The 26707-nt window shown below is 45.0% G+C and overlaps 1 protein-coding gene across 1 annotated transcript; it reads left to right on the top strand.

The window, feature by feature from the left end:
• The first annotated feature begins 6 nt into the window (after positions 1-6).
• On the top strand, positions 7-26707 carry LOC117821638 (myosin-7B-like). The gene is made up of 46 exons (XM_034696056.1): positions 7-51; positions 3519-3618; positions 3701-3804; positions 3929-4072; positions 4194-4350; positions 4861-4888; positions 5200-5293; positions 5383-5475; positions 7011-7074; positions 8136-8234; positions 8341-8444; positions 8529-8667; positions 9837-9955; positions 10044-10193; positions 10284-10454; positions 10585-10764; positions 12365-12497; positions 12592-12668; positions 12798-12885; positions 14464-14581; positions 14665-14788; positions 14879-15015; positions 15108-15278; positions 15392-15476; positions 15578-15820; positions 15909-16085; positions 18426-18571; positions 18655-18745; positions 18831-18988; positions 19095-19326; positions 19699-19825; positions 20035-20153; positions 20258-20454; positions 20546-20729; positions 20836-21001; positions 21110-21234; positions 21314-21429; positions 21562-21748; positions 23261-23470; positions 23552-23677; positions 23774-23864; positions 23966-24045; positions 24139-24243; positions 24327-24422; positions 24515-24658; positions 25366-26707. The coding sequence occupies exons 1-46, from the start codon at positions 28-30 to the stop codon at positions 25375-25377; spliced, it is 5835 nt and encodes a 1944-aa protein (XP_034551947.1). The 5' UTR covers positions 7-27; the 3' UTR covers positions 25378-26707.

Genomic DNA, 26707 nt, shown 5'->3' with positions numbered 1-26707 from the left:
CACAACTGCATCCACCAAGAGCTCAGGATGAGACCAGACCAGCCCGGCACCGTGAGTACTCTACCTGGGTTCCACTTTGTTGAGTGTCTTTATAATGAAGCTTTAACTTACAGTTGTGCTCATAAGTTTACATCCCCTGGCAGGATTTAGGATTTCTTTGCCATTTTTCAGAGAATATGAAAGATAACAGAAACTTTCCTTTCACTCATGGTCAGTAGTCTGGTGACGCAATTTTATTAACAACTGTGTTGTCATTTGCATAGCAATGGCTTTCTTTCTGGCGACTCGACCATGCAGCCTATTTGCCTCCTTGTTGTGCATCTTCAAACAGCCACACCACAGAGTTTTCAGAGAGTCCTGGATTCCAGCTGAAGTTATTTGTGGGTTTTCTTTGCATCCCGAACAGTTTTCCTGGCAGTTGTAGCTGAAATGTTTGTTGATCTACCTGATGGTTTGGTTTCAACAGAATCCCTCATTATCCACTTCTTAATTAGAGTTTGAACACTGCTGATTGGCATGCTCAGGTCCTTGGATATCTCTTTATATCCCTTTCCTGTTTTATACAGTTCAGTTACCTTTTCCTGCAGATCCTTTCACAATCATTTTGCTTTCCCCACGACTCAGAATCCAGAAGCGTCAGTGCAGCACTGGATGAAACATGTAAGGGTCTGTCAGGAGTCCAGACACTCACTGACCCTTTACACACACACTGATTACAAGCAGACAGAACACAGGTGAGGATGGTTACCTTTAATAGCCATTCAAACCTGTTTGTGTCAACTTGTGTGCGTGTTATCAGGCCGACATCACCAGGGTGTGTAACCTTTAGATCAGGGTCATTTGAATAGTTTCTGTTGTCTTTATGATTTAATAAGAGTAAACACAGATGTTTGACAATAAATGGCTTTATCCAAAAATAACCACGAGTGAAAGAAAAGTTTCTCTGATCATTCATCTTCTCTGAAAAATCCTAAATTCTGTCAGGGTATGTAAACTTATGAGCACAACTGTAAACACAGAGAGATGGGTCAGAGTGAAGATGATAGTCAGACCAAACTACTGAATGAAACTTCCTATCTTTCTGAATTTGATCTGACATGTTTTAAAAAGCTCAGTCTCTAATTCTGCACGACTCAATTATGAGGTAGTTTCCCAAAGAGCAGCAGAGACCCTGCATGTGTTTGGGTCTCTGTAAGTTTAAATGTATGGACCACAGAGGGAAAATAGAGGATTTATCTCTTTATCTCCGTATCTGTGGTTCAGTTTCTTGTCCAACGATCATGTAGGATGGACCAGGGATTGAGAAACCCGCTCTACCTCCCCTCAACAAATTAAATGAAAAACAAATATGAAGCAAGTTTTATTTTCAGGCTTTTATGCCAAATATCCAGAGAGGATATGACGGTGGATAGAGCCTGTTCAACTCAAACCTGAGCCGCTAGCTTGAGGGGTAAAGCCTCTGTACATTGGGTGCATGACTAAACCAGTACACTGAACTGGTCCCACCAAATACAGCATTTTAAAACAGACTGAACGGTTACTTACAACTAAGGGAATGCTTTGAGATTGAAGTGGTGGGCGCTCATGTGTGTTAGTGGAGACAGGCCCTAAGAGTCAGGATCTAAAGCTTGTAAATGAAAAGTTTCTAACTGTTGGTGAAACATTAGTTGGGGTTTGCATGTTGACACACTCCTGATGTTTGATAGGCTTTAAGATACACTGATGTGATCCTCAGATTAATGGATCATGTTACCTGAAAGATAATTCAAAATGACACTGATCCCAGGTAAAGTCCAAATGGACTGTAAGGTCAACATCAGGAGAACTTTATACCCGTCCCATTAAACCCCTCTCTGACCTGGATCTAAAACCTGTTCCTGTATCTGGATTCATCAGCAGGATCCTGCCTCGCCCTCTTTCAGCTCTCTGCCCCAGGTTTGATCGGACTTCTCAGAACAGGTATTAACATTTCTGCCCTCTGACGGGGTCTGACGGATATGTTGGGACTATAAAATGTATTTAGAGTTAAAGATGTGTGCGGCTGAGAGCTCAGGCGGGGACAGGGAATAATGCGGGGAGAGGCCGCAGCATTTCAGACGGATCCTCTTGAGCTCACGTGGCAGCTGAGAGCTCTGCCTGAAATCCAGAGTAATGCTGGAGGTAAGCCCGACACATCGGCTCAATGGCTGCCATGCCGGTTTGTTCACATCATAGGTTAGTTTAGGTCTGCCTGGGCTTCAAGGGGACACTGGGACAAGTCCAGGGGGGCGTTCAAGCAACAGGAAACGCTTGATGTTGCTGTGTGAGAGCGCCATCATCATCCAACAGGGAGGCAGACACCCTCTCTACTTTTAAGAGTAGGCTTCAAACTTTCCTTTTTGATAAAGCTTATAGTTAGAGCTGGATCAGGCTTGGACCAGGTCTTAGTTATGCTGCTATAGGCTTAGACTGACACACTGGGATCCTGTCTTTCCCTCTCTCTCCTCTCTCTGCCTGTCTCTCACTTTAACTCTTCCTGTCCCATTAAAGTTACTAACCATAGACCTTTCTGGAGTCCCTGAGCTCCCTTGTCTCGTAGGTTCCTCTGGATCTCTGCTGTAGATTCCTTTTTTGGGGTCTGTTATTCATCCTTCTTTCTTTCTTTCTTTCTTTCTTTCTTTCTTTCTTTCTTTCTTTCTTTCTTTCTTTCTTTCTTTCTTTCTTTCTTTCTTTCTTTCTTTCCTTCCTTCCTTCCTTCCTTCCTTCCTTCCTTCCTTCCTTCCTTCCTTCCTTCCTTCCTTCCTTTCTTCCTTCCTTCCTTCCTTGTTTTCTGTCTACCATTCTTTTCTTTCTTTCTTTTTTTTTCTCTCTTCCTTCCTTCCTTCTGGTCTCACTCTCCTTTTCTCATCCCGTCCTTTCCTTCTATCCTTTCCTTCCCCATTTCTTTCTTCTGGTCTCCCTCTCTTCTCTCTTTTCTGGAGTCCCTGAGCTCCCTTGTCTCGTAGGTTCCTCTGGATCTCTGCTGCTGTGGACGTGGTCCAGACTCCAGCTGCTACAACTACTACTATCCGTCTCCCCACTATCATCTCTCTCTCTCTTCATCTCCCTCTATCCCTCTCTCCAACACGGTCTCAGCAGATGTGTGTCTAACATGAGTCTGGTCCTGCTGGAGGTTTCTGCCTGTTAAAGGAAGTTTGTCCTTGCCACTGTAACTTGCTAAATGCTGCAAAGTGCTCTGCTCATGGTGGATTAAGATGAGATCAGACTGAGTCCTGTCTGGAAGATGGGACTGGATCTGATCCTGGTCTTGATGTTGGGTCTTTGTTAATAATAGAACATAGAGGACGGTCTAGACCGGCTCTGTTTGGAAAGAGTTGATTGATTGGTCTCTACATTTACTATTTTAGAGACAGTTTGGGGTTCCTTCAAAAGTGAACCACCACTGTGTCTTCTCACATCCTGGATGGCGCTTCAAATGGAAACAAAGAACTTGAGTCTTGAGTTAAAGAACGTTTGTTTCTCTGTGTTCCTGTCTTCAGATGTCTCGGTTCCTGGATTTGAACGAGTTTGGAGAAGCGGCTCGATACCTCCGACTCACCAACCTGGAGCAGCTGGCGGCCAAAGCCCAGGCCTTTGACGGTACGGTCCTCAAACCTCTGGATTCATATTCAGATGAACGTAAGTTTAGAGCCGACTAAAGACCTGTTTCATGATCCATCAGGTACGAAGCGTATCTGGATGCCTGATGATGTCGAAGCGTACATCGAGGTGGAGGTCAGGGAGCCGAACGGGGATAAGACCACCGTGGAGACCAAGGATGGACGGGTGAGTTAGCCAGTTAGCTTATCTTTGGTGGAGTTGAAATCTGCAATGCAGCGTTTGGCCACTAGGGTGTGCAAGGTGAACGTAATCCAGATGTCTGCCATGAAGTGGTTTATCTGTGTTTCAGTTTCTGATCGTCAAAGAGGAAGACCTGCAGCCGATGAACCCTCCCAAGTTTGACATGATGGAGGACATGGCCATGCTGACCCACCTGAACGAGGCCTCAGTCCTCTTCAACCTGAGGCGCAGATACAGCATGTGGATGATCTATGTGTGTATTCATTATAATAAGCTCCACATCAATGTGGGGTTTGAGAATCGTGTGTCTGAACTGTTGAAGGATAAGTTCAACTCATGCTGTCTCGTCCACCCGTGCGTCCCATCCTCTGCAGACCTACTCCGGTCTCTTCTGTGTGACGGTGAACCCGTACAAGTGGCTCCCCGTCTACTCCCCTGAGGTGGTGGCGGCCTATAAAGGACGCCGTCGTTTGGACACACCCCCTCACATCTACGCCATCGCTGACAACGCCTACACCGACCTGCTGCAGAGTGAGTCACCTGTGACCTCTGACCTCTGACCTCTGACCTCTGACCTCTGACCTGGGACATTCACCCTAGGACTGAATGAATGTGGGAGGAGAGCGTAGTTCAGTGGATCTGCGCTCGATAATGCAGCCTGGAGGAGTCAGAGCAGATCCACTGAACCTTCAGCACAGAGCGCCTCGTCAGAGGTTCATAACATAAATAGAAAACTGTGTATTGTTCCTTTACAGGGAGTACCAAACTGAGACCACTGTATCGAACGGTTCAATACAGATACAAGTATTGTTGCACCTCTAACATTTCTGATACAGTCTGAGGTAAAGACAGACATCTTAGAAAGACAGAGAGGACCTACTGTAGATGTTCTTAAAGCTTAATTACTCCTGAAGACATGGACACAGGGTCCTGCTTCATCGTCCACCTCCAGGGTGTTTTAAAAAGTGCTGAAACAAACATAGAGTTACACACACTCTGTGAAACGTACCAAGTCTTTACTGCTCTCTTCTTCTTCCACAGATCGTGAGAACCAGTCCATGCTGATCACGTGAGTCAGACACACATCTCTGTGGACAATCTGCCAATAAATCTGTGTCAAACTCAAATATTCTCACAGAAATATGATTTAAGTTTCTAAGAAATTCCCTTAAAATGACACATAACACACGCCATGCATGATAGGTGGACTACAGTAAAGCCTGCTCACTCTGTACCTGTATATAAGGACACACTGAAAGTACTTGCAGCAGCAGGGTCTTGTTCTTGGATCTGACTTTGATGGATATTGATTGATTGGGTGTTCTCTCCTAGCTTCTAGCTGTAAATGTAAATGTCCTGTGGGTTTGTTTGTCCGGTCAGCGGAGAGTCAGGAGCCGGAAAAACTGTCAACACCAAGAGAGTGATTCAGTACTTCGCCATCGTCGCTGCTCTGGGGGAGAACGTGAAGAAGGGGGTAAGTGTAGTGTGTGTGTGTTTCTGTATTTTAATATCCTGTTAGGGTCAACTCAAACTCTGACTTTCTCTCTGTCTGTGTGAACTCAGGGGAATTTAGAGGATCAGATCATCGAGGCCAATCCCGCCATGGAGGCCTTCGGCAACGCCAAGACCATCCGCAACGACAACTCGTCTCGCTTCGTGAGTCAAAGAGTCGTTTGTGATGAAGGGATGATGGATGGAGGATGAGGATGATGGATGGAGGATGAGGATGAGTCCGAGGATGAGGATGAGGATGAGGATGAGGATGAGTCCGAGGATGAGGATGAGGATGAGGATGATGGATGGAGGATGAGGATGAGGATGAGGATGAGGATGATGGATGGAGGATGAGGATGAGGATGAGGATGATGGATGGAGGATGAGGATGAGGATGAGGATGATGGATGGAGGATGAGGATGAGGATGATGGATGGAGGATGAGGGTGAGGATGAGGATGAGGATGATGGATGGAGGATGAGGATGAGGATGAGGATGATGGATGGAGGATGAGGATGAGGATGATGGATGGAGGATGAGGATGAGGATGAGGATGAGGATGAGGATGAGTCCGAGGATCAGGATGAGGATGAGGATGAGGATGAGGATGATGGATGGAGGATGAGGATGAGGATGATGGATGGAGGATGAGGATGAGGATGAGGATGAGGATGAGTCCGAGGATGAGGATGAGGATGATGGATGGAGGATGAGGATGAGGATGAGGATGAGGATGATGGATGGAGGATGAGGATGAGGATGAGGATGAGGATGATGGATGGAGGATGAGGATGAGGATGAGGATGATGGATGGAGAATGAGGATGAGGATGAGGATGAGGATGAGTCCGAGGATGAGGATGAGGATGATGGATGAGGATGAGGATGAGGATGAGGATGAGGATGAGGATGATGGATGGAGGATGAGGATGAGGATGAGGATGATGGATGGAGGATGAGGATGAGGATGAGGATGAGGATGAGGATGATGGATGAGGATGAGGATGAGGATGAGGATGAGGATGAGTCCGAGGATGAGGATGAGGATGAGGATGATGGATGAGGATGAGGATGAGGATGAGGATGATGGATGGAGGATGAGGATGAGGATGAGGATGATGGATGGAGGATGAGGATGAGGATGAGGATGAGGATGATGGATGGAGGATGAGGATGATGGATGGAGGATGATGGATGGAGGATGAGGGTGAGGGTGAGGATGAGGATGAGGATGATGGATGGAGGATGAGGATGAGGATGATGGATGGAGGATGATGGATGGAGGATGAGGATGAGGATGAGGATGAGGATGAGGATGAGGATGAGGATGAGGATGATGGATGGAGGATGATGGATGGAGGATGAGGATGAGGATGAGGATGAGGATGAGGATGATGGATGGAGGATGAGGATGAGGATGATGGATGAGGATGAGGATGATGGATGGAGGATGAGGATGAGGATGAGGATGAGGATGATGGATGGAGGATGAGGATGAGGATGATGGATGGAGGATGATGGATGGAGGATGAGGATGAGGATGATGGATGGAGGATGAGGATGATGGATGGAGGATGAGGATGAGGATGAGGATGATGGATGGAGGATGAGGATGAGGATGAGGATGAGGATGAGGATGAGGATGAGCGGTTCTGTTCTGTTCTGAAACATGAAGTCTGTGTTTTTGTGCGTCTCAGGGGAAGTTCATCAGGATTCACTTTGGGCCGACAGGAAGGCTGGCGTCCGCTGACATCGACATCTGTGAGCCGTGTTTAAGATTCTTACAGGAGTCAACGATTGTTTGAATTTCTAACGTGTTTCAGTTTAATACTAAAGTTTGTTTCAAGATGTGTTTAATGTTAACATTTATTAACCCTCCTGATATACTGCGGGTCAAACTTAACCTTTTTAAAGTCTAATCCAGGCAATTTATTCCTTCAAAACAGGACCAGAAGAGAATAGACCGGACAAGACTAGACTAGACTAGACTAGACTAGACTAGACTAGATTAGAATAGAGTAGAATAGACCGGACAAGACTAGACTAGACTAGACTAGACTAGACTACACTAGACTAGAATAGAATAGAATAGAATAGGATAGAATAGAATAGAGTAGACTAGAATAGGCCGGACAAGACTAAAGTAGACTAGACTAGACTAGACTAGACTAGACTAGAATAGAATAGAATAGAATAGAATAGACTAGAGTAGAATAGAATAGAATAGAATAGACTAGAATAGAATAGACTAGAGTAGAATAGACTAGACTAGACTAGACTAGCATAGAATAGAATAGAATAAATAGAATAGAATAGAATAGAATAGAATAGGAACAGGATGAGATGAGACTGGAATATAATGGACTGGAGTAGAATAGAATAGAGTAGACTGGACTGGAATGGAATGGACTAGACTAGACTAGATAAGACTGGTATGGACTGTACTAGACTAGACTAGACTGTTAGTGAGTTATCCTCATTGAACTATGATCTGTGAGAGTTAAAGAACACCAGTGGACTAAATCTTGATTTAAATAGTTTATAATGGAGTTCAAAATTAGATTAAGAAAATGTGTATTTGGATTTTTTGGGTTCTGACATTTTTGGATTATTGAATATACCCCGGGTCAAATTGACCCAGGAACATTAAGCTGTTCCAGAGGAACATAACAGGAGGATTCATTGAAAAACACAATATTAATGTTTTTATAATTTATCATGTTTTCATCATTATTTTTAAATATTTTATTAATATGAATTAATAGATATTTTTTAAATTCATCACTTTGTAGTAAACTCAAGTTTTTGTTTTATTTTATCAGATCTTCTAGAAAAGTCCAGAGTCGTGTTCCAGCAGCCCGGGGAGAGGAGCTACCACATCTACTACCAGATCATGTCCAATCACAAGCCAGAGCTGCAAGGTAGCTCCGCCCACCACTCTTTAATTCAAACATCTTCCTGAGTTCATGGTTGTGAATCTGACATTGTCTTCTCCCCTGTGATGGATGCTGTTGTCTCCTGTTGCAGACATGCTGCTGGTGAGCACCAACCCCTACGATTACCACTTCTGCTCTCAGGGGGACACCAAGGTGGCGGGGATCAACGACGGAGAGGAGCTGAAGCTCACAGACGTAAGAATGAAACCCTCTGACCGTGTGAGCTCGCTGTTCTCTGGTGACCTGTGAGATCTAATCCGTGTTGGTACGTGTCTGCAGCACGCCATGGACACGCTGGGCTTCACCCAGGAGGAGAAGTACGGCTGCTATAAGATCGTCGGAGCCATCATGCACTTTGGGAACATGAAGTTCAAGAAGAAGCAGAGAGAGGAGCAGGCTGAGGCTGACGGCACTGAGAGTAAGACCGTCCACCATGTGACGAGCTCAGACCACATCGTTAGAGACAGGGTGTCAGAGTCCTGATCAGAGATCTGACCTCAGAGTCCACCATGTGACGAGCTCAGACCTCATCGTTAGAGACAAGATGTCAGAGTCCTGATCAGAGATCTGACCTCAGAGTCCACCCTGTGACGAGCTCAGACCTCATCGTTAAAGACAAGATGTCAGAGTCCTGATCAGAGATCTGACATCAGAGTCCACCCTGCTGGACTGACATCAGGTTCTCTAAATGTGACCGCTTCATCTCTCTAAACGATCGAAACTCTTTAAAACCGGAGAAAGACTAGACTAGAACGGAACAGACTAGACTGGACTGGACTGGACTAGACTACAATGGAATTAAATAGAAAAGTATGTACTGGATTGAATTAGAATAGAATAGAAGAGAATAGAATAGGCCGGACTAGACTAGACTAGACTAGACTAGACTACAGTAGAATAGAATAGAATAGAATAGAATAGAATAGAATAGAATAGAATAGGCCAGACTAGACTAGACTAGACTAGACTGGAATAGAATAGAATAGAAGAGAATAGGCCAGACAAAACAAGACAAGACAAGACAAGACAAGACAAGACTGGACTAGGCTAGACTAGACTAGACTAGACTAGACTAGACTAGACTAGACTAGAATAGACTAGAGTAGAATAGAATAGAATAGAATAGGCTGGACTAGACTAGACTAGACTAGACTAGACTAGAGTAGAGTAGAGTTAAATAGAATAGAATAGACTAGACTAGACTAGACTAGACTCAAATAGAATAGAATAGACTAGACTAGACTAGACTAAACTAGACTAGACTAGACTCAAATATAATAGAATAGACTAGACTAGACTAGACTAGACTGTTCTGGACTGGACTGAACTGGACAGGACTAGAATAGAATAGGATGGCAAAAGAAGCTGAACAGAAAAAACGAGCCTCTTCTCTTGTCCTTAAAGATTCTGAGTCTCAGTGATCACAGGAAACAGGTTTTTACTGAAGGACCAAAAACAGGATCAACAGATTAAAATCAATCATCTAAATTTGAGTTTTAGTAATGATTTATTTACAATCCAATCTATGACATCATCGATATGATCATGTTATAAAGTTTCTTATACTGAAGTGTGTTCTGTGTCCAGGTGCCGATAAGGCCGCGTACCTGATGGGTATTAACTCTGCTGAGCTGATGAAGGGTCTGCTGAACCCACGGGTCAAAGTGGGGAATGAGTTGATAGTGAAAGGACAGACTGTGGAGCAGGTAAGGGATCAATGAACCGATCCACATCAGTCTGTTATATCTCTTCAAACATCACACCGAGGTACAAACACATCTCATGTGTGTGTAGGTGAACTACGCCGTGGCAGCTCTGGCCAAAGCCACGTATGACCGCATGTTTAAGTGGCTGGTGGGTCGCATCAACTCGTCTCTGTACACCGCTCTGCCTCGCCAATACTTCATCGGAGTCCTGGACATCGCCGGCTTTGAGATCTTTGAGGTAAAGATGAAGCGGGCTAGCTTAGGAGTCTGGTTCCTTTAATGTCCCTCCTCATGATCTATAAACACCAACATGTTCTTCTCTCTGCAGTTTAATAACTTTGAGCAGCTCTGCATCAACTTCACCAACGAGAAGCTGCAGCAGTACTTCAACCACCACATGTTCATCCTGGAGCAGGAGGAGTACAAGACCGAGGGCATCGAGTGGACCTTCATAGACTTTGGTTTGGACCTTCAGTCCTGCATCAACCTCATCGAGAGGGTGAGTTTGGACCTTGTTCTGTTACAACCCCTGAAAAGTGTCTAGGATATTTGAGCTAGTCAGGACTTCTGGACAAGATCCAACACTTTAAAGAGAACAGATTAACAACAAGTCTGTTTCCTTTCTTCAGCCCATGGGTATTCTGTCCATCCTGGAGGAGGAGTGTATGTTCCCCAAGGCCACGGACCAAAGCTTCAAAACCAAACTCTACGACAACCATCTGGGGAAGTCGCCGAACTTCCAGAGACCTCGACCGGACAAGAAGCGCAAATATGAGACTCACTTTGAGGTGGTTCACTACGCTGGAGTGGTGAGTATCACGCCTTATCACCCGGCTCTCTTACTGATCCTCAGGCTGGGTAAGATGCTTGATCCTGATTGGTCGAAACCCATTGACGATGGTTATTAACTTTCACTAACATGAGCAACACCAGAGACAAACTGATCACACGTCAAATCAATCCACAGAGTTCAGACACATTAAGCTTCTAAGAATAGACGGGGCCGGACAAGACAAGAAGGAACTGGACTACACTAGACTAGTCTAGACTAGACTACACTAGACAAGACAAGACAAGACAAGACAAGACAAGGCAAGACTAGACTAGACTAGACTAGACTAGACTAGACTAGACAAGACTAGACTAGGCTAGACTACACTAGAATAGAATAGAATAGAATGGACTGGACTGGAACAGAATGGACTAGGCTGGAATTGACTAGACTAGACTAGACTGGACTTGAATGGAATGCGACCGACAAGACAAGAGAAGACAAGACGAAACTGGACTACAGGTAGAGTAGACTAGACTGGACAAACTAGACATGGACTAGGCTAGACCAGACTAGACTAGAATATAATGGGCCGGACAAGACAAGACAAGACAAGACGAAACTTGACTAGACTAGACTAGACTAGACTAGACTAGACTAGACTAGACTAGATTAGACTAGACTAGACTAGACTGGAATGGGCCAGACAAGACAAGACAAGACAAGACGAAACTTGACTAGACTAGACAAAACAAGACTAGACTAGACTGGACGAACTGGACACAGACTAGGCTAGACCAGACTAGACTAGAATAGAATGGGCCGGACAAGACAAGACAAGACAAGACGAAACTGGACTAGACTAGACTAGACCAGACTAGACTAGACTAGACTAGACTGGAATGGGCTGGACAAGACGAGACAGGACAAGACGAGACAAGAAAAGAGGAAACTGGAATAGACTAGACTAGACCGGACTAGACTAGACTAGATTAGACTAGACTAGACTAGACTAGACTAGAATAGAAAACAACATTTATTTCTGCTTGTTAACACCATAGACCGTAAGGTGAGGTAAAACCGTTAGCTTCCGTTAGCATCAAAACAACGTGGCTAAAACGTTAGCTTCGGTTAGCATGCTAATTTAGCAGGTTACAGACGTTTTCATTCTGGATCCTGTCCATCAGTATTAGTAACGAGCGGAGCAGGTGAGAGAGACTTCAGGTTACCAGCTTTTATAGAAGTATTTAAACACGGTGTTGAAAGAAAGTGGAAGAGTCATCAAAGTAGACTAACTTCATTAAGCAGAACAAAACAAACACTTCAGTTTTTATTTAACTGTGATGATGAATGTTAGGAGAAACCAATCAGAACCCTCTGAAACAAACCAAATCACTCCTGTTTTATTATTGTCATACACAAAGTGATGGATTGTTTGGGATCACAGCAGGTCTCAGTGTGTAAATCTTTGCATCATCTGCATAAAGAATGAGCGTGCTCAGCTGGAGGGAGCATGATGACAGAGAAACATAGAGGCCCGAGGAGTGAGCCTTGGGGAACTCCACATCTTGATTGTTATCTAAGATGTGTTCTGAAGGAAGTAAAGACAGCTAAATGTCTGATTGATCTCCCTGCAGGTTCCGTACAACATCACAGGCTGGCTGGATAAGAACAGAGATCCTCTGAACGAGACGGTGGTGACTCTGTTCCAGAAATCCCCCAACAAACTGATGGCTGGACTGTTTGAGAACTACATCAGCTCTGAGATGGGTAACTAGTTTGAAAGTTAAAAACTGTGAGAGAATGAATCCATGAAGGTGCAGAGACGATGTGTTTGTAAAGTGATGTTTCTGTCGGTGTGTAGCTGCTGATCCAAAGTCTGAGAACAGACAGAGGAAGAGGAAAGCAGCTTCGTTCCAGACCGTGTCTCAGTTACACAAGGTGAGTTCTTCAGACCGGGCGTTCTAACAGATGCTGTTGGAGCTCTTGGACAGACTGGTGTGATAAAAAAGGAGCTGATTCTGACAAAGATAGACTCAACTCATGGCCTTTGTTTTGGTTTGAACACAGGAGAATCTCAACAAGCTGATGGCTAACCTGCGCAGCACTCAGCCTCACTTTGTCCGCTGCATCATCCCCAACGAGACCAAGAACCCAGGTAACCAGACCGAGGCTGAAGACTGAAGTCTGGCCCTGTTTAGCTACAGATTCAATCACAGTAATGGACTGTACACAATAAGTCCACATAGACTCAGACTCCATCGGTTTGTGGACTAACGTTTCAAAGACTCAGGTTTGAAATTGTGGCTGTCACCATCTTTGACTTTGAGGCTAGAAGTGAGATGTGTACGCATCGACTCAGCTAACAGTTAGCGACTGTTATTACATAGAATGAGATCAAAGCAATAGAATGAGATCAAAGCAATAGAATGAGATCAAAGCAATAGAATGAGATCAAAGCAATAGAATGAGATCAAAGCAATAGAATGAAATCAAAGCTGTAGGATGTGATCAAAGCAATAGAATGAGATCAAAGCAATAGAATGTGATCAAAGCAATAGAATGAGATCAAAGCAATAGCTTGTTATCAAAGCAATAGAATGAGATCAGAGCAGTAGGATGTGATCAAAGCAATATAATGAGATCAAAGCAGTAGGATGTGATCAAAGCAATAGAATGAGATCAAAGCAATAGAATGAGATCAAAGCAATAGAATGAGATCAAAGCAATAGAATGAAATCAAAGCTGTAGGATGTGATCAAAGCAATAGAATGAGATCAAAGCAATAGAATGTGATCAAAGCAATAGAATGAGATCAAAGCAATAGCTTGTTATCAAAGCAATAGAATGAGATCAGAGCAGTAGGATGTGATCAAAGCAATAGAATGAGATCAAAGCAGTAGGATGTGATCAAAGCAATAGAATGAGATCAAAGCAATAGAATGAGATCAAAGCAATAGCTTGTTATCAAAGCAGTACAATGAGATCAAAGCAGTAGGATGTGATCAAAGCAATAGAATGAGATCAAAGCAATAGTTTGGGATCAAAGTCATAAGATGTGAAACAAGCAATAGAATTAGATCAAAGCATTAAAATGAGATCAAAGCAATATAATGAGATCGAAGCAATAGAATGAGATCAAAGCAGTAGGATGTGATCAAAGCAATGGAATGAGATCAAAGCAATAGTTTGGGATCAAAGTCATAAGATGTGATACAAGCAATAGAATTAGATCAAAGCATTAAAATGAGATCAAAGCAATAGAGTGAGATTGAAGCAATAGAATGAGATCAAAGCAGTAGAATGAGATCAAAGCAGTAGAATGAGATCAAAGCAGTGGAATATGCCGTATGAAAATGCAATTTTTTGCAGCAGATATATGAAATGTCTGCAGAGTTAGTTGAAGTCAGCATTTTCATTTGAAACATGAACTGTTGGTGTCACAGAGAATCCAGTGCGTCCATGTTTTATATGATCCGGGCTTAGTCCAACTTACAGTTCAAACCCCAAAGTTCACCTGGTGAATCATTTGAAACAAAGAAAATGGTAAAAACTGATGTTGGTTGATGACTGTGAGGGGGCGAGTTATTAGATATTTTACCTGTTTGCGTTTGTCCAGATAAGAAACCTGGACCAGGTTAAGAAAAGAGTTCCTATCAGCGTCTGACATGCAGAGTAAACCTGACTTATTGTCATGAAGTGAGTGGACAGAAGGTTCAGTCTTTTTTCTTCACAGGTGTGATGGACCCCTTCATGGTCCTCCACCAGCTGAGGTGTAACGGAGTCCTGGAGGGGATCAGGATTTGCAGGAAGGGCTTTCCCAATCGTATCTTCTACGCTGAGTTCAAGCAACGGTCAGTTCCAAACTGAACCTTCAGCTGAGAACAAATCCAGTCCAGTCTCCCTTTAATCCTCCTCTTGTTCCTGTTCTCTTCAGTTATCGTATCCTGAATCCTAACGCCATCCCCGAGGGCTCGTTTGTGGACAGCAGGAAGGCTGTGGAGAAGCTGCTGGGCTCTCTGGACATAGACCACACCCAGTACAAGTTCGGACACACTAAGGTGAGGACAGTTGCTGTTTGTTGTTCTGATTGTTTATCTTTAAGAGAAGAACAACATGTGTGAGATCTCCTCCCTCTCTCCTCCTCTCAGGTGTTCTTTAAAGCCGGTCTGTTGGGTCTGCTGGAGGACATGAGGGACGCCCGGCTGTCTCAGATCCTCACCATCGTCCAGGCCATGTCCCGAGGGAAGCTGATGAGGATGGAGCGACAGAAGATGATGCTGCACAGGTGACTATGACGACTGGCGTGCACACGAGTGTTCACGTCACACAGCGGTGTTAGTAATGATCCAACCCGGTCGTGGCTCTTCCTTCCTCTAGAGATGCTGTAATGGTGATCCAGTTCGACCTCAGATCCTTCTTCTCCGTGAGGACGTGGCCATGGATGATGCTGTTCTATAAGCTCCGCCCCCTGCTGAGGAGCGCTCAGGTGGAGAAGGAGCTGGCTGCTCTTCAAGAGGAGTTCAAGAAGCTGAAAGAAGCCTTCGACAGGTCTGAACCTCTTCTGTTTGACCGGCTGTGTGAACGCCCCCTCTCTGGATCTAAAAGTAAAGACCTTGGATTGTGGTCTCATCTCTGTCCTGGGTTTGTGGTTTCTCCGTCAGGTCAGAGGTGAAGCGTCTGGAGGCGGAGGAGCGGCAGGTGGTTCTGGTTCAGGAGAAGAATGATCTGACTCTGCAGGTTCAGGCTGTAAGTCAAAGACCTCGAAGTCCCTTTAAGACCACTTCCAGCTGCTGTCCCCGTGCACCACGCCTGAAGCTCTGTACCTTTTGTCCCTTTTGATCGTCCAGGAGCAGGACAACCTGACAGATGCAGAGGATCGCTGCAACCAGCTGATTCAGTCTAAGATCTCTCTGGAGTCCAAGCTGAAGGAGATGCAGGAGCGTCTGGAGGACGAGGAGGAGGTGAGCGCCACCCTGACGTCCAAGAAGCGTCAGCTGGATGACGAGGTGGTCGCCTTGAAGAAGGACGTGGACGATCTGGAGATTACTCTGGCCAAAGTGGAGAAGGAGAGACACGGAGTGGAGAACAAGGTGTGAACAAACACACATTATTCTGTTCTTGATTTCTTGAAGTTCCAGCATCCGTCTGACGATGAGTTTGTTTTACTCCCTCCTTCAGGTGAAGAACTTGTCTCAGGAGATGTGTGCTCTGGATGAATCCATCGCCGCTCTCACCAGAGAGAAGGGAGCTCTGCAGGAAGCTCACCAGCAGGCGCTGAACGACCTGCAGGCTCAGGCGGACAAAGTCAACATGCTGGCCAAGGCCAAGACTCGGCTGGAGCAGCAAGTGGACAACGTAAGACTGGAAGAGCCGTCATACTAACACGTCTGCATGTCTGCCCACCTCTAAGTACAAGGTGAAGGTAAGATCATCATCAAGGTGTGCTACCAAGTCAGACACTCTCTGCTCCCTGAACCAGTCATCGTCTGATGATGATCGCCCAACTCTTCATGGCTTCCAGTCTAGACAATGGTTAGCAACCAAAGATATAAGGTGCATTTCAACCAAGAGTCCTGGGGTCTTTTAGCCCCCAGAACTACTTCCCCCTGAACTAAAAGGTTCCTGGTCCCCCATTGTTGTCTGTGTTTCCACTGCGGGCTGAAGTCCCGGGTAGATTGTGTAAATCAGGTCAGTGACGTATGGAGGAAAAAAAGTAAATGCACTACACCACCAGACCAGTAGAGGGCAGTAACACAAAGAGGAATGCCATTCATCACAGATGACACCATAGAAGCAGACGGACAGGCAGGTATCATTCTGACCAACACAACAGTTAGCCTGTTAGCATGAAGAGACTCAGCTGGTCTGTTTTAGATGGTGCTATATTTCATCACAGATGGGAAAAACAATGAATGTGAATGTTTTTTGAAAAAGTTTAACAGAAAAATTGCAAAAAAAAAAATTGCCAAAAAAAAAAATTGATAACATTTTTTCTTGAAAAAAAAATTGACAGAATTTTTTTTTTTGAAAAAAAATTTGACAAAAAAACTGAAAAAAAAAAAAAAACATTTGAAAAAAAAATTGACAAAAAAAAAATTGACAAAAAAAAATTGACAGAACAGTTGATCCGGAGCCTGTTGAAAAAAGGAATTTTCCTCAAATTTGAAATTGTGCTCCAAAAGCAGAAAAACATGAAAAAAGTGAATATTTTGCGCCTGCGGTTAAAAACATGAAAAGCAAAGAATGAATCAACACAACAGTTAGCCTGTTAGCATGAAGCTAACAGCTGGTCTGTTTTAGATGGTGCTATATTTCATCACAGATGGATTCACTGAATCAACACGTGAGAGGAGATAAGCGCGAGTAGCAAAGACGTTTCAACACGGCTTTAAAATCCTTTGGAACTCAAAAAGCCGTGATCGCAGAGATCGCCCGGTGTTTTGGTTTAAACGGCGACCCTGTTAACTGGAGACTCTCAGCCGGATGCATCCCTCATAAACGTCTTTAGACCATCATTAAATATCTGATGAGGATATTTTGAAATCTTAATAAAAACTAAACTAGTTTGCATTCCCAGGAACTCCCTCTGTGTTTCAACAGCTGTGTAAACTCCACAAACACTGACACGTTCAGCTGAAGGGCTCCAGTTTACAGGGTCACTTTTAAAACCGGAACACCGGGAGGAGAGACGCATTCACGGTGGGCTGAGAGAAGACTACTGTTACAAGCTGCTAAATCAAGAGAATCACAGCTTCTTCTTTTGAAAAGTACACACACATACAAAAAAGATAGAACAAATAAAAACTAATGAAAGAAAGAGAAATCAAGAGAATCACAGATGTGTGTGATGTTATTGTGGACGGAGGGAGGAATAAAAACACTGAGGTTAATCTACCAATCAGACATGATCAGCATTGCAGGCCCCGCCCCCTGAAAGACCTTTGAAAAGTACTACCCCCCTAGCAGGGGCTTTTTAGGGGGGAGATTATCTACCCCTGAACTAAATTTAGACCCTGGGTCCACCGGTCCAAACGCACGTAGTTCAGGGGTAAAGTTCCTGTGGTTGAAGAACGACTATAGGTACCACCAAGACTTCCTTGACAGTGCGCTTGGAGTTGAGAGACGATCTTGCATGCAGACAGCTGTTCATAAAGGATCACCTGAAGTCTACAGGTATCCAACTGGAACATGGTTTCTGCTTTGTCAGTTTGCATTCGGTCTTATTTGCTTTCCAAACTCAGCTGTTTTTCCTGGATACAGACAAAACATATGGAGCTGCCATTGGGTGATACCATTCCTATGGGGTGCAGAAACCACAAGAACACCAAAAGTCACCTCATTAACTAACAGAGATATCAGATCCTCCAATTACTAATGGACGAATGGACAGCTGTTTCTCATGATAATTTCTCCCTGACAAATCCAAAGTTACTCCAAGGTCCAGAAGCGTTCACAGGATTCTCGCTGACAACAAGGACTAAAAACCTCAACATGTTTTCTTAAAACCCCCCAATGGACCTTTAGAAACTCCTTAAAGACTGTTAAAACCCCCCTACATGACTCTAACCCTCTGTCATGGCTCTAAGAACGTCCTCTATATAATCAAGGATCTGTAAATGTTTCTCAGGTTGTTGGAAAATGAAAGTAAAAGCTAAACCATGAAGTCTGACAGTGAGCCTCCTCTGTCTCCTGCAGGTGGAGAGCTCCCTGGAGCTGGAGAAGAAGCTGCGTGTGGATCTGGAACGGACCAAGCGTAAGCTGGAGGGGGATCTGAAGCTGTCCGTGGACTCGGTGAAGGACCTGGAGAACCAGAAGGAAGGGCTGGAGGAGAGACTGAAAAAGTGAGGACAGAACTCCAGAGTGTGGAGTCTGATTCAGACGAGGGTCACCTCTCTGTAACAATGTTTTCTTCTTCCCTCTGAAGGAAAGACTTTGAGCTGGGTCAGGTCCAGTCCAAGATGGAGGACGAGCAGAGCGTGAACACTCAGATTCAGAAGAAGATGAAGGAGCTTCAGGTTGGACTGATCCCAGAGTAGATGTTGTTTAACATCTGAAGCTTTAAGCTGCAGCTGAATGTCTGTGTTGTGATCTCTCCCTCAGACTCGTATCGAGGAGCTGGAGGAGGCGCTGGAGGCGGAGCGAGCGTGGCGGACTAAAGCTGAACGCCAGAGGAACGACATCGCCAGAGAGCTGGAGGACCTCGGAGAGAAACTGGAGGAGGCGGGAGGAGCTTCAGCTGCTCAGATCGCTCTCAACAGGTCATCGTCTTCACCTTTCACTGCATCGCTCTGAGACACCTTTAGACTGTCTCTGCATGATCATCAAGACCGGATCAGATCCAGTCTCTTACTCTGTGTCCAACAGGAAGCGGGAGGCCGACTTCTTGAAGCTACGCCGGGAGCTGGAGGAGGCGGGGCTTCACCACGAGGCGACGGCCGCCACTCTGAGGAAGAAGCACTCGGACGCGGTGACGGAGCTCAGCGAGCAGATCGACGCTCTGCAGAGAGCCAAGCAGAAACTGGAGAAGGAGAAGGCCGAGTTCAGACTGGAGGCCGAAGACCTGACCTCCAACATGGAGCATCTGTCCAGGACCAAGGTACAAACCAGTCCACCTGTAGAGGAAAAACTGATGGGACCACACCTGGAAAAACAGACTTGCACCATTTTAAATATTAGATTCCCTCGTTTTGTCTTTCACAACGACACATATAAGATGTTAATTTGTCCACCAGGATGTCCTGACTTTGTGGATTTAAGACCTTGACCTTTAAGACTCTTAATACAACATTTCATCATCAGACCCTTCTATCACAGAAAACAACTCCACCTTTCAAACTGCTCGGACATTACCATGCCTCTTGACAAGGTGCAATCATCAGCTAATATAACTGCTGAATTGATGATGCATTACTGTATCTGTGTGTGTGTGTGTGTGTGTGTGTGTGTGTGTGTGTGTGTGTGTGTGCAGGGAGCTATGGAGAAGATGTGCAGGGTCTTTGAGGACCAGCTGAATGAGAGCAGGGGTAGAGCGGACGAGCTGCAGAGACAGCTGACGGAGGTTTCTGCACAGAAAGCCAGAGCTGTGACAGAGACAGGTACGACACACACACACACACACACACACACACACACACACACACACACACACACACACACACACACACACACACACACACACACACACAATTTTAGTGGAAGTGTTTTCAGCCTGTATCAAAGACGATCTGTTTGATGGCTGCTGAAACATAGAATAACTGATGCTTCTCTAAAGTTCTTCCTCCTCTTCTCTGTGATCGTATCCCAGCCGAGTACAGCCGTCGTCTGGAGGAGCGTGACGCCATGATCAGTCAGCTGCAGCGCTCCAAGGCCGGGGTTTCCCAAAACTTTGACGACCTGAAGAGGCAGCTGGAGGAGGAGAGCAAAGTGAGACTGAACCTCTGATATCAGATCAAACCGCTCCACTGTGTTTATGTATGTTGGTGTATTCTTTGAGGACGAGAGTGTAAATAAATGTGTGTGTGTTTCAGGCTCGTGTGTCGCTGGCTCACGCCGTGCACTCGTCCCGTCACGACTGCAGTCTGCTGAAGGAGCAGCTGGAGGAGGAGCAGGAGGGGAGGGCCGAGCTGCAGAGGGCGCTGTCCAAAGCCAACAGCCAGGTGGTTCAGTGGAGAACCAAGTACGAGACGGACGCCGTGCTGAGGATCGAGGAGCTGGAGGACGCAAAGTGAGACACCCTGACCCCCTTTAAACCCTCTCTGTGACTCTGTGACCCCCCCTGTTGGGCTCAGAGTGAACCCTTCTGCTTCTGTTTGCAGGAAGAAGCTGGTGGTGAAGCTTCAGACCTCAGAGGAAGCTGTGGAGTCGTCTCATGCCAAGTGTTCATCTCTGGAGAAAACCAAACTGGGTCTGCAGACGGAGATCGAAGACCTGGTGGTTGAGCTGGAGCGCTCCAACTCTGCGGCTCTGGCTCTGGATAAGAAGCAACGCAACTTTGACAAGGTCGGTCAGAAACAGCAGAACACCCTCGACATACTGAACTCTGGCTCCGTGGGTCTGTAGACCTCATGGGAACACGCTTGTGCTTTCTTTGTGTTGTTGGATGCAGATCTTGGGCGACTGGAAGCTGAAGTTTGAGGAGAGTCAGACGGACCTGGAGGCGTCACAGAGAGAGTCCCGCAATCTGAGCACCGAGCTCTTTAAACTGAAGAACTCCTACGAAGAGGCTCTGGACCAGCTGGAGACCATCAGACGAGAGAACAAGAACCTGCAGGGTAACCTCTCCCTCCCTCCGTCCGTCTCCTCTGAATCAGACGGTTTATAAGAACTACGTCAGGTCTGTTGGGATGTAGACTTCATGTTCATTTGCTAAACTCTTCCAGATGAGATCCTGGACCTGACGGATCAGATCAGTCTTGGGGGGAAGACCATCTACGAGCTGGAGAGAACCAGGAAGATCCTGGACGTAGAGAAGAGCGACATCAGAGCCGCTCTAGAGGAAGCTGAGGTAACCGAGTCCCCTTCTGGAGACAGATGTTAAACCTCTGCTCACTAACTCACCTTTATAACCTGTGTTCTCCCCACAGGGGACTCTGGAGCACGAGGAGACCAAGACCCTGAGGTTTCAGGTGGACCTGCAGCAGATGAGGACCGAGATCGAGCGCAAGATCTCAGAGAAAGACGAAGAGATTGAAAACCTCAGGTATTAATGTTCCTGGAAGCTCAGAGACATTTTGAGATATGGTTCATGAGATAAGAGTTTAAACCTATGTAAACCATGACATGGAGTTAGATATAGAAGGGTGGGAGTTGTAATACCACTGCTGTCCACTAGGCGGAGCAACCAGCGCTCCCTGGAGACCATGCAGGCCAATTTGGAGGCGGAGGTCCGAAGCCGCAGCGAGGCGGTTCGTCTGAGGAAGAAGATGGAGTCCGACCTGAACGAGATGGAGATCCAGCTGGGACACGCCAACAAGCAGGCGGCAGAGAACCAGAGGCTCATCAGACACCTTCAGACACAGGTGAGCTCACCTCACCGTGAAGTCACCTGAGACATCAACAAAGACCCAACATCAAGACCAGGACCAGATCCAGTCCCATCTTCCAGACAGGACTCAGTCTGATCTCATCTTAATCCACCATGAGCAGAGCACTTTGCAGCATTTAGCAAGTTACAGTGGCAAGGACAAACTTCCTTTAACAGGCAGAAACCTCCAGCAGGACCAGACTCATGTTAGACACACATCTGAATCTGAGACCGTGTTGGAGAGAGGGATAGAGGGAGATGAAGAGAGAGAGAGATGATAGTGGGGAGACGGATAGTAGTAGTTGTAGCAGCTGGAGTCTGGACCACGTCCACAGCAGCAGAGATCCAGAGGAACCTACGAGACAAGGGAGCTCAGGGACTCCAGAAAGGTCTAAGAAAAGAGAGAAGAGAGGGAGACCAGAAGAAAGAAAAAGAGGAGAAGAAATGGGGAAGGAAAGGATAGAAGGAAAGGATGGGATGAGAAAAGGAGACATAAAGGATGAAGAAACATGGAAAGAACAAAGAAAGAAAGAAAGAAAGAAAGGAATGAAAGAAAGGAAGGAAGGAAGGAAGGAAGGAAGGGAAAAGGGAATGAAAGAAAGAAAGAAGGAGAGAAAGAAAGAAAGAAAGAAAGAAAGAAAGGAAGAAAGAAAGAAAGAAAGAATGAATGAATGAATGAATGAATGAATGGAAGGAGGGAAGGAAGGAAGGAAGGAAATGAAAGAACGAAAGAAGGAGAGAAGGAAGGAAAGAAAGAAAGAAAGAAAGAAAGAAAGAAAGAAAGAAAGGAAGGAAGGAAGGAAGGAAGGGAAAAGGGAATGAAAGAAAGAAAGAAAGAAAGAAAGAAAGAAAGAAAGAAAGAAAGAAAGAAAGAAAGAAAGAAAGAATGAATGAATGAATGAATGAATGAATGGAAGGAGGGAAGGAAGGAAGGAAGGAAGGAAATGAAAGAAAGAAAGAAGGAGAGAAGGAAGGAAAGAAAGAAAGAAAGATAGATTGAAAGAAAGAAAGAAAGAAAGAAAGAAAGAAAGAAAGAAAGAATGAATGAATGAATGAATGAATGAATGAATGGAAGGAAGGAAGGAAGGAAGGAAGGAAGGAAGAAGGAAAGAAAGAAAGAAAGAAAGAAAGAAAGGAAGGAAGAAGGAAAGAAAGAAAGAAAGAAAGAAAGAAAGGAAGGAAGGAAGAAGGAAAGAAAGAAAGAAAGAAAGAAAGAAAGAAAGAAAGAAAGAAAGAAAGAAAGGATGAATAACAGACCCCAAAAAAGGAATCTACAGCAGAGATCCAGAGGAACCTACGAGACAAGGGAGCTCAGGGACTCCAGAACCAGGTCTATGGTTAGTAACTTTAATGGGACAGGAAGAGTTAAAGTGAGAGACAGGCAGAGAGAGGAGAGAGAGGGTTTGCTAACATGTGGATCCTGCCTCAGTAGATCAGGACCGTGTTTTTGTGGACTAAAGATCTCCTCCTCCTCTCGTCCTCTGCTCTGATATCCTCCCTCTGATAGGTCAAAGAGCAGCAGGTGGACCTGGAAGATAAAGTCCACTTAACCAATCAGCTGAGAGAACAGATCGTCCTGCTGGAGCGGCGTTGTTCCCTGATGACGGCCGAGGAAGAGGAGCTGCGCGGCGTCCTGGAACAAACCGACCGCATCCGCAAGATGGCCGAACACGAGCTGGTGGAGGTGTCTGAGAAAGCCAACCTGCTCTCCACTCAGGTAACTCCACACGCCACGACAAGGTGGAGCATCATCAGTAAAACAGCTTTAAATTAATGTCTGTAAAAATGGCCGCCACAGAACGCCGGTCTGGTGAACAACAAGAGGAAGCTGGAGGCCGACGTGTCTCTGCTGAGCGGAGAGGTGGACGAGGCCGTGCTGGAGAGTCGCAGCGCCGAGGAGAAAGCCAAGAAGGCCATCACTGATGTGAGTCCTGACCTCTGACCTCTGACCTCTGATTATAAAGTTCATGTACCTTAAATCTGCATCTCTGATCCTGATGATGATGTCATGTTGGAGCAGGCGGCTCTGATGGCCGAGGAGCTGAAGAAGGAGCAGGACAGCAGCAACATGCTGGAGAGGATGAAGAAGAACATGATATCTACGGTTAAAGGTAAAGATGATGATGAAGATGATGATGATGATGATGATGATGAAGAGTGTACCTGCCTCTCTCTGAGGTGAGGGACGGTGACGGCTCTTTGTGTCCCACAGAGCTCCAGGTGAAACTGGACGAGACGGAGCAGATGGCGCTGAAGGGAGGGAAGAAGCAGCTTTATAAACTGGAGACGAAGGTAAGAGACGGTTTTAATTCCACTTCCTGTTTGAAGGACATGCCTGCAGAGAGACAGGTGAGCGAGTAACCCCGCCCCCTGCTGTGTCTGCAGGTGAGGGAGCTGCACACGGAGCTGATGGTGGAGCAGAAGAAGAGCGAGGAGTATCAGAAAGGCGTGCGACGCTACGAGAGGAGATGCAAAGAGATGATGTACCAGGTTAGACCCCCGTCACGTCCCTCACCTGTCCCTCAGACCCTCTGTTTGTCCCCTCCTCTGACAAGTCTCTGTCCACCCTGCAGACCGAGGAGGACCGGAAGACTCTGCTCAGGATGCAGGACCTCGTGGAGAAACTGCAGACCAAAGTGAAGGGCTACAAGAGACAGGCTGAGACCGCCGTGAGTCTTTGTTGGACGTGTTCACGGTGTAAATTAAATCCAGTCCCTTCAGGTGATTTAATCAGAGTGTTGTTCCTGCGTTCGTCCACCAGGAGGAGCAGGTGAGCTGCACCTCGGTGCGATTCAGGAAAGTGCAACACGAGCTGGACGACGCCGAGGAGAGAGCCGACATCGCCGAGACCACCGTGAACAAGCTGCGGATCAGAACCAAAGAACAGACCAGCAAGGTCGCCTTGGTAGGTGCTGGTTCATTACTACAAAATAAAGCATTCCAACATGTTAGTTAACCTAAAGGTAGTCAATTACTACAAAATAAAAGCCTTCCAACTAGGTAGTTTCTCTTTTGACCTGAAGGTAATTAAGTACTTCAAAATAAAAGCCTTCCAACCTAGTAGTTATTCTCTAGATCCAATAGTAGTTTATTACTACAAAATAAAAGCATTCCAACATGTTAGTTTCTCTTTTGACCTGAAGGTAGTTAATTACTGCAAAATAAAAGCTTTCTAACCTGGTAGTTACTCTTTAGATCTTAAGGTAGTTAATTACTACAAAATAAAAGCATTCTGAAATACTAGGTGTTACTATCTTAATCTGAAGGTTGTTTGTTTCTACAAAATAAAAGTATTTTAACTTAGTAGGTGTTACCCTTTAGACCTAAGTTAGTTAGTTCCTACAAAATAAAAGCTTTCTTACTAGTAGGTGGCTATCTTTTAATCTGAAGGTAGTTCATTACTACAAAATAAGAGGTTTTGCGATTTGATCTAAGGTAGTTAATTACTACAAAACAAAAGCTTTCCAACCTGTTAGATGTAACTCTTAACATCTTTAGGTAGTTAATTCCTTCAAAATAAAAGCGTCTAATCTGGTAGTTACACTTTTAATCTGATGTTAGATAATTACTACAAAATAAAAGCTGTCTAACTTGTTGTTTGTGTTCCTGCAGATCGCTGAGTGAATCTCTGCAGCCTCCCAGACTCCAGCTGTGTTTCTGCCGTGTGTGTGAAGAGTGTGGTGTGTGTGTGTGTGTGTGTGCGTGTGTTTGTGTGTGTGTGTGTGTGTGTCTGTGTGTGTGTGTGTGTGTGTGTGTGTGTGTGTTTGACTGTCTAACCATGGAAATATGTTTCTATAGACCTCCACTGTGAAGGATAGTGAGCTGGTTGGTACAGGAAGTGTTGAGGGCAGAGAGTTGTCTGAGTGAAGCCTGATTTAAGGCCCCTAGGTGTTGATGTGGATTAGTTGTAGTCTGTTTGGTGAATTGTTAAGTGACATGGAGGGGATTTGTCAGTGTGGAAGGATGTGGCTATTTCCTGGAAGCAGAACTCCAGACCTGCTGCTTACGAAAACTAGAAAAGTTTCAGAATAAAATATTGTTTTGCTGCTTCATTATTCATGTTGAGTGAAAACTTTGTTCTTGTTGTTAAAAAGTAAAAGTTCATGCATGTAGAGTTGTGATTAAAGCACCCCTCAGTAACTCTTATGTTTATTTATGTTACATAGAGATAAACCTGTTGCAGGTTTTAGAGTTTAAAGGTTGTAGTTTTTGGTTTATGGAACTTCAGCTGTGTGGTTGAGTCCCTCTGGCTCTCACTGTCCTTCATAAGCATGCGCTAACATGTTAGCTACGTCATCAGCTAACGATCCACCAGAGCTGAATATTTGACCGTCAGTGGTTAATGAAGTGTTTAGAAGTTTTTTGTTTGTGAAATGTTTGACTTTCTAAAGTTGAATCGTAGAAAACAAAGGTCAGAGTTTGATTCTGTAAAGAGAGAACGCCTGGCGGCAGACGAAGAAGACCTTTAGCGCCAGACCGCTGGAAGTTTGACTGAAAATCAAGCTAGCCCTCCAGCAAAAGTTTTTCCTCTTCGTGTTTCTTTTTCACAAGTTTTTAAAAGTTAAGAGACTTTTTGAGTTTCATATCATAACCTGCAAAGTTTGTAATAACTTCAGATATTTTAAATCAAGAATTTTGTGCTTGGTAGATCTTAAAGATGGCTAACGTAGCTCTGCTATGTCTGCAGCATGTACTGAAGTGTAAACAAGCCTCTAACGTGACGGAGGAGGAGGATACAGAAGAACCTTCAACTTGCATTAACTCCTCCACCACTGTTTCCAGGTCTTCTGCCCCCTAGTGGTCAGATATGATGCTCACAGTGAGACGTTTAAAAGTGTAAAAGTGTTCAGGCTGTTTGATGTTGATGTGTGAGATTTAACTGAGTTTAATGTTTGAGTAGAATCTAAAGTGTAGTAAGAAGTGATTAATAATAATAAATACCTCCTGGTGTTGA

Source organism: Notolabrus celidotus, chromosome 11, assembly GCF_009762535.1.
Source record: "Notolabrus celidotus isolate fNotCel1 chromosome 11, fNotCel1.pri, whole genome shotgun sequence".
Taxonomy (NCBI): domain Eukaryota; kingdom Metazoa; phylum Chordata; class Actinopteri; order Labriformes; family Labridae; genus Notolabrus; species Notolabrus celidotus.
The sequence above is the reverse complement of the archived record's forward strand: the minus strand, read 5'-3'. Positions and strand labels throughout refer to the sequence as shown.

Coding starts and splice junctions, on each gene's coding strand:
- LOC117821638 (XM_034696056.1), top strand. CDS start 28: ATGAGACCAGACCAGCCCGGCACC. Junction 7,075..8,135: donor GTCCGCTGACATCGACATCT/GTGAGCCGTGTT, acceptor TTATTTTATCAG/ATCTTCTAGAAAAGTCCAGA. Junction 14,582..14,664: donor TACGCTGAGTTCAAGCAACG/GTCAGTTCCAAA, acceptor TGTTCTCTTCAG/TTATCGTATCCTGAATCCTA.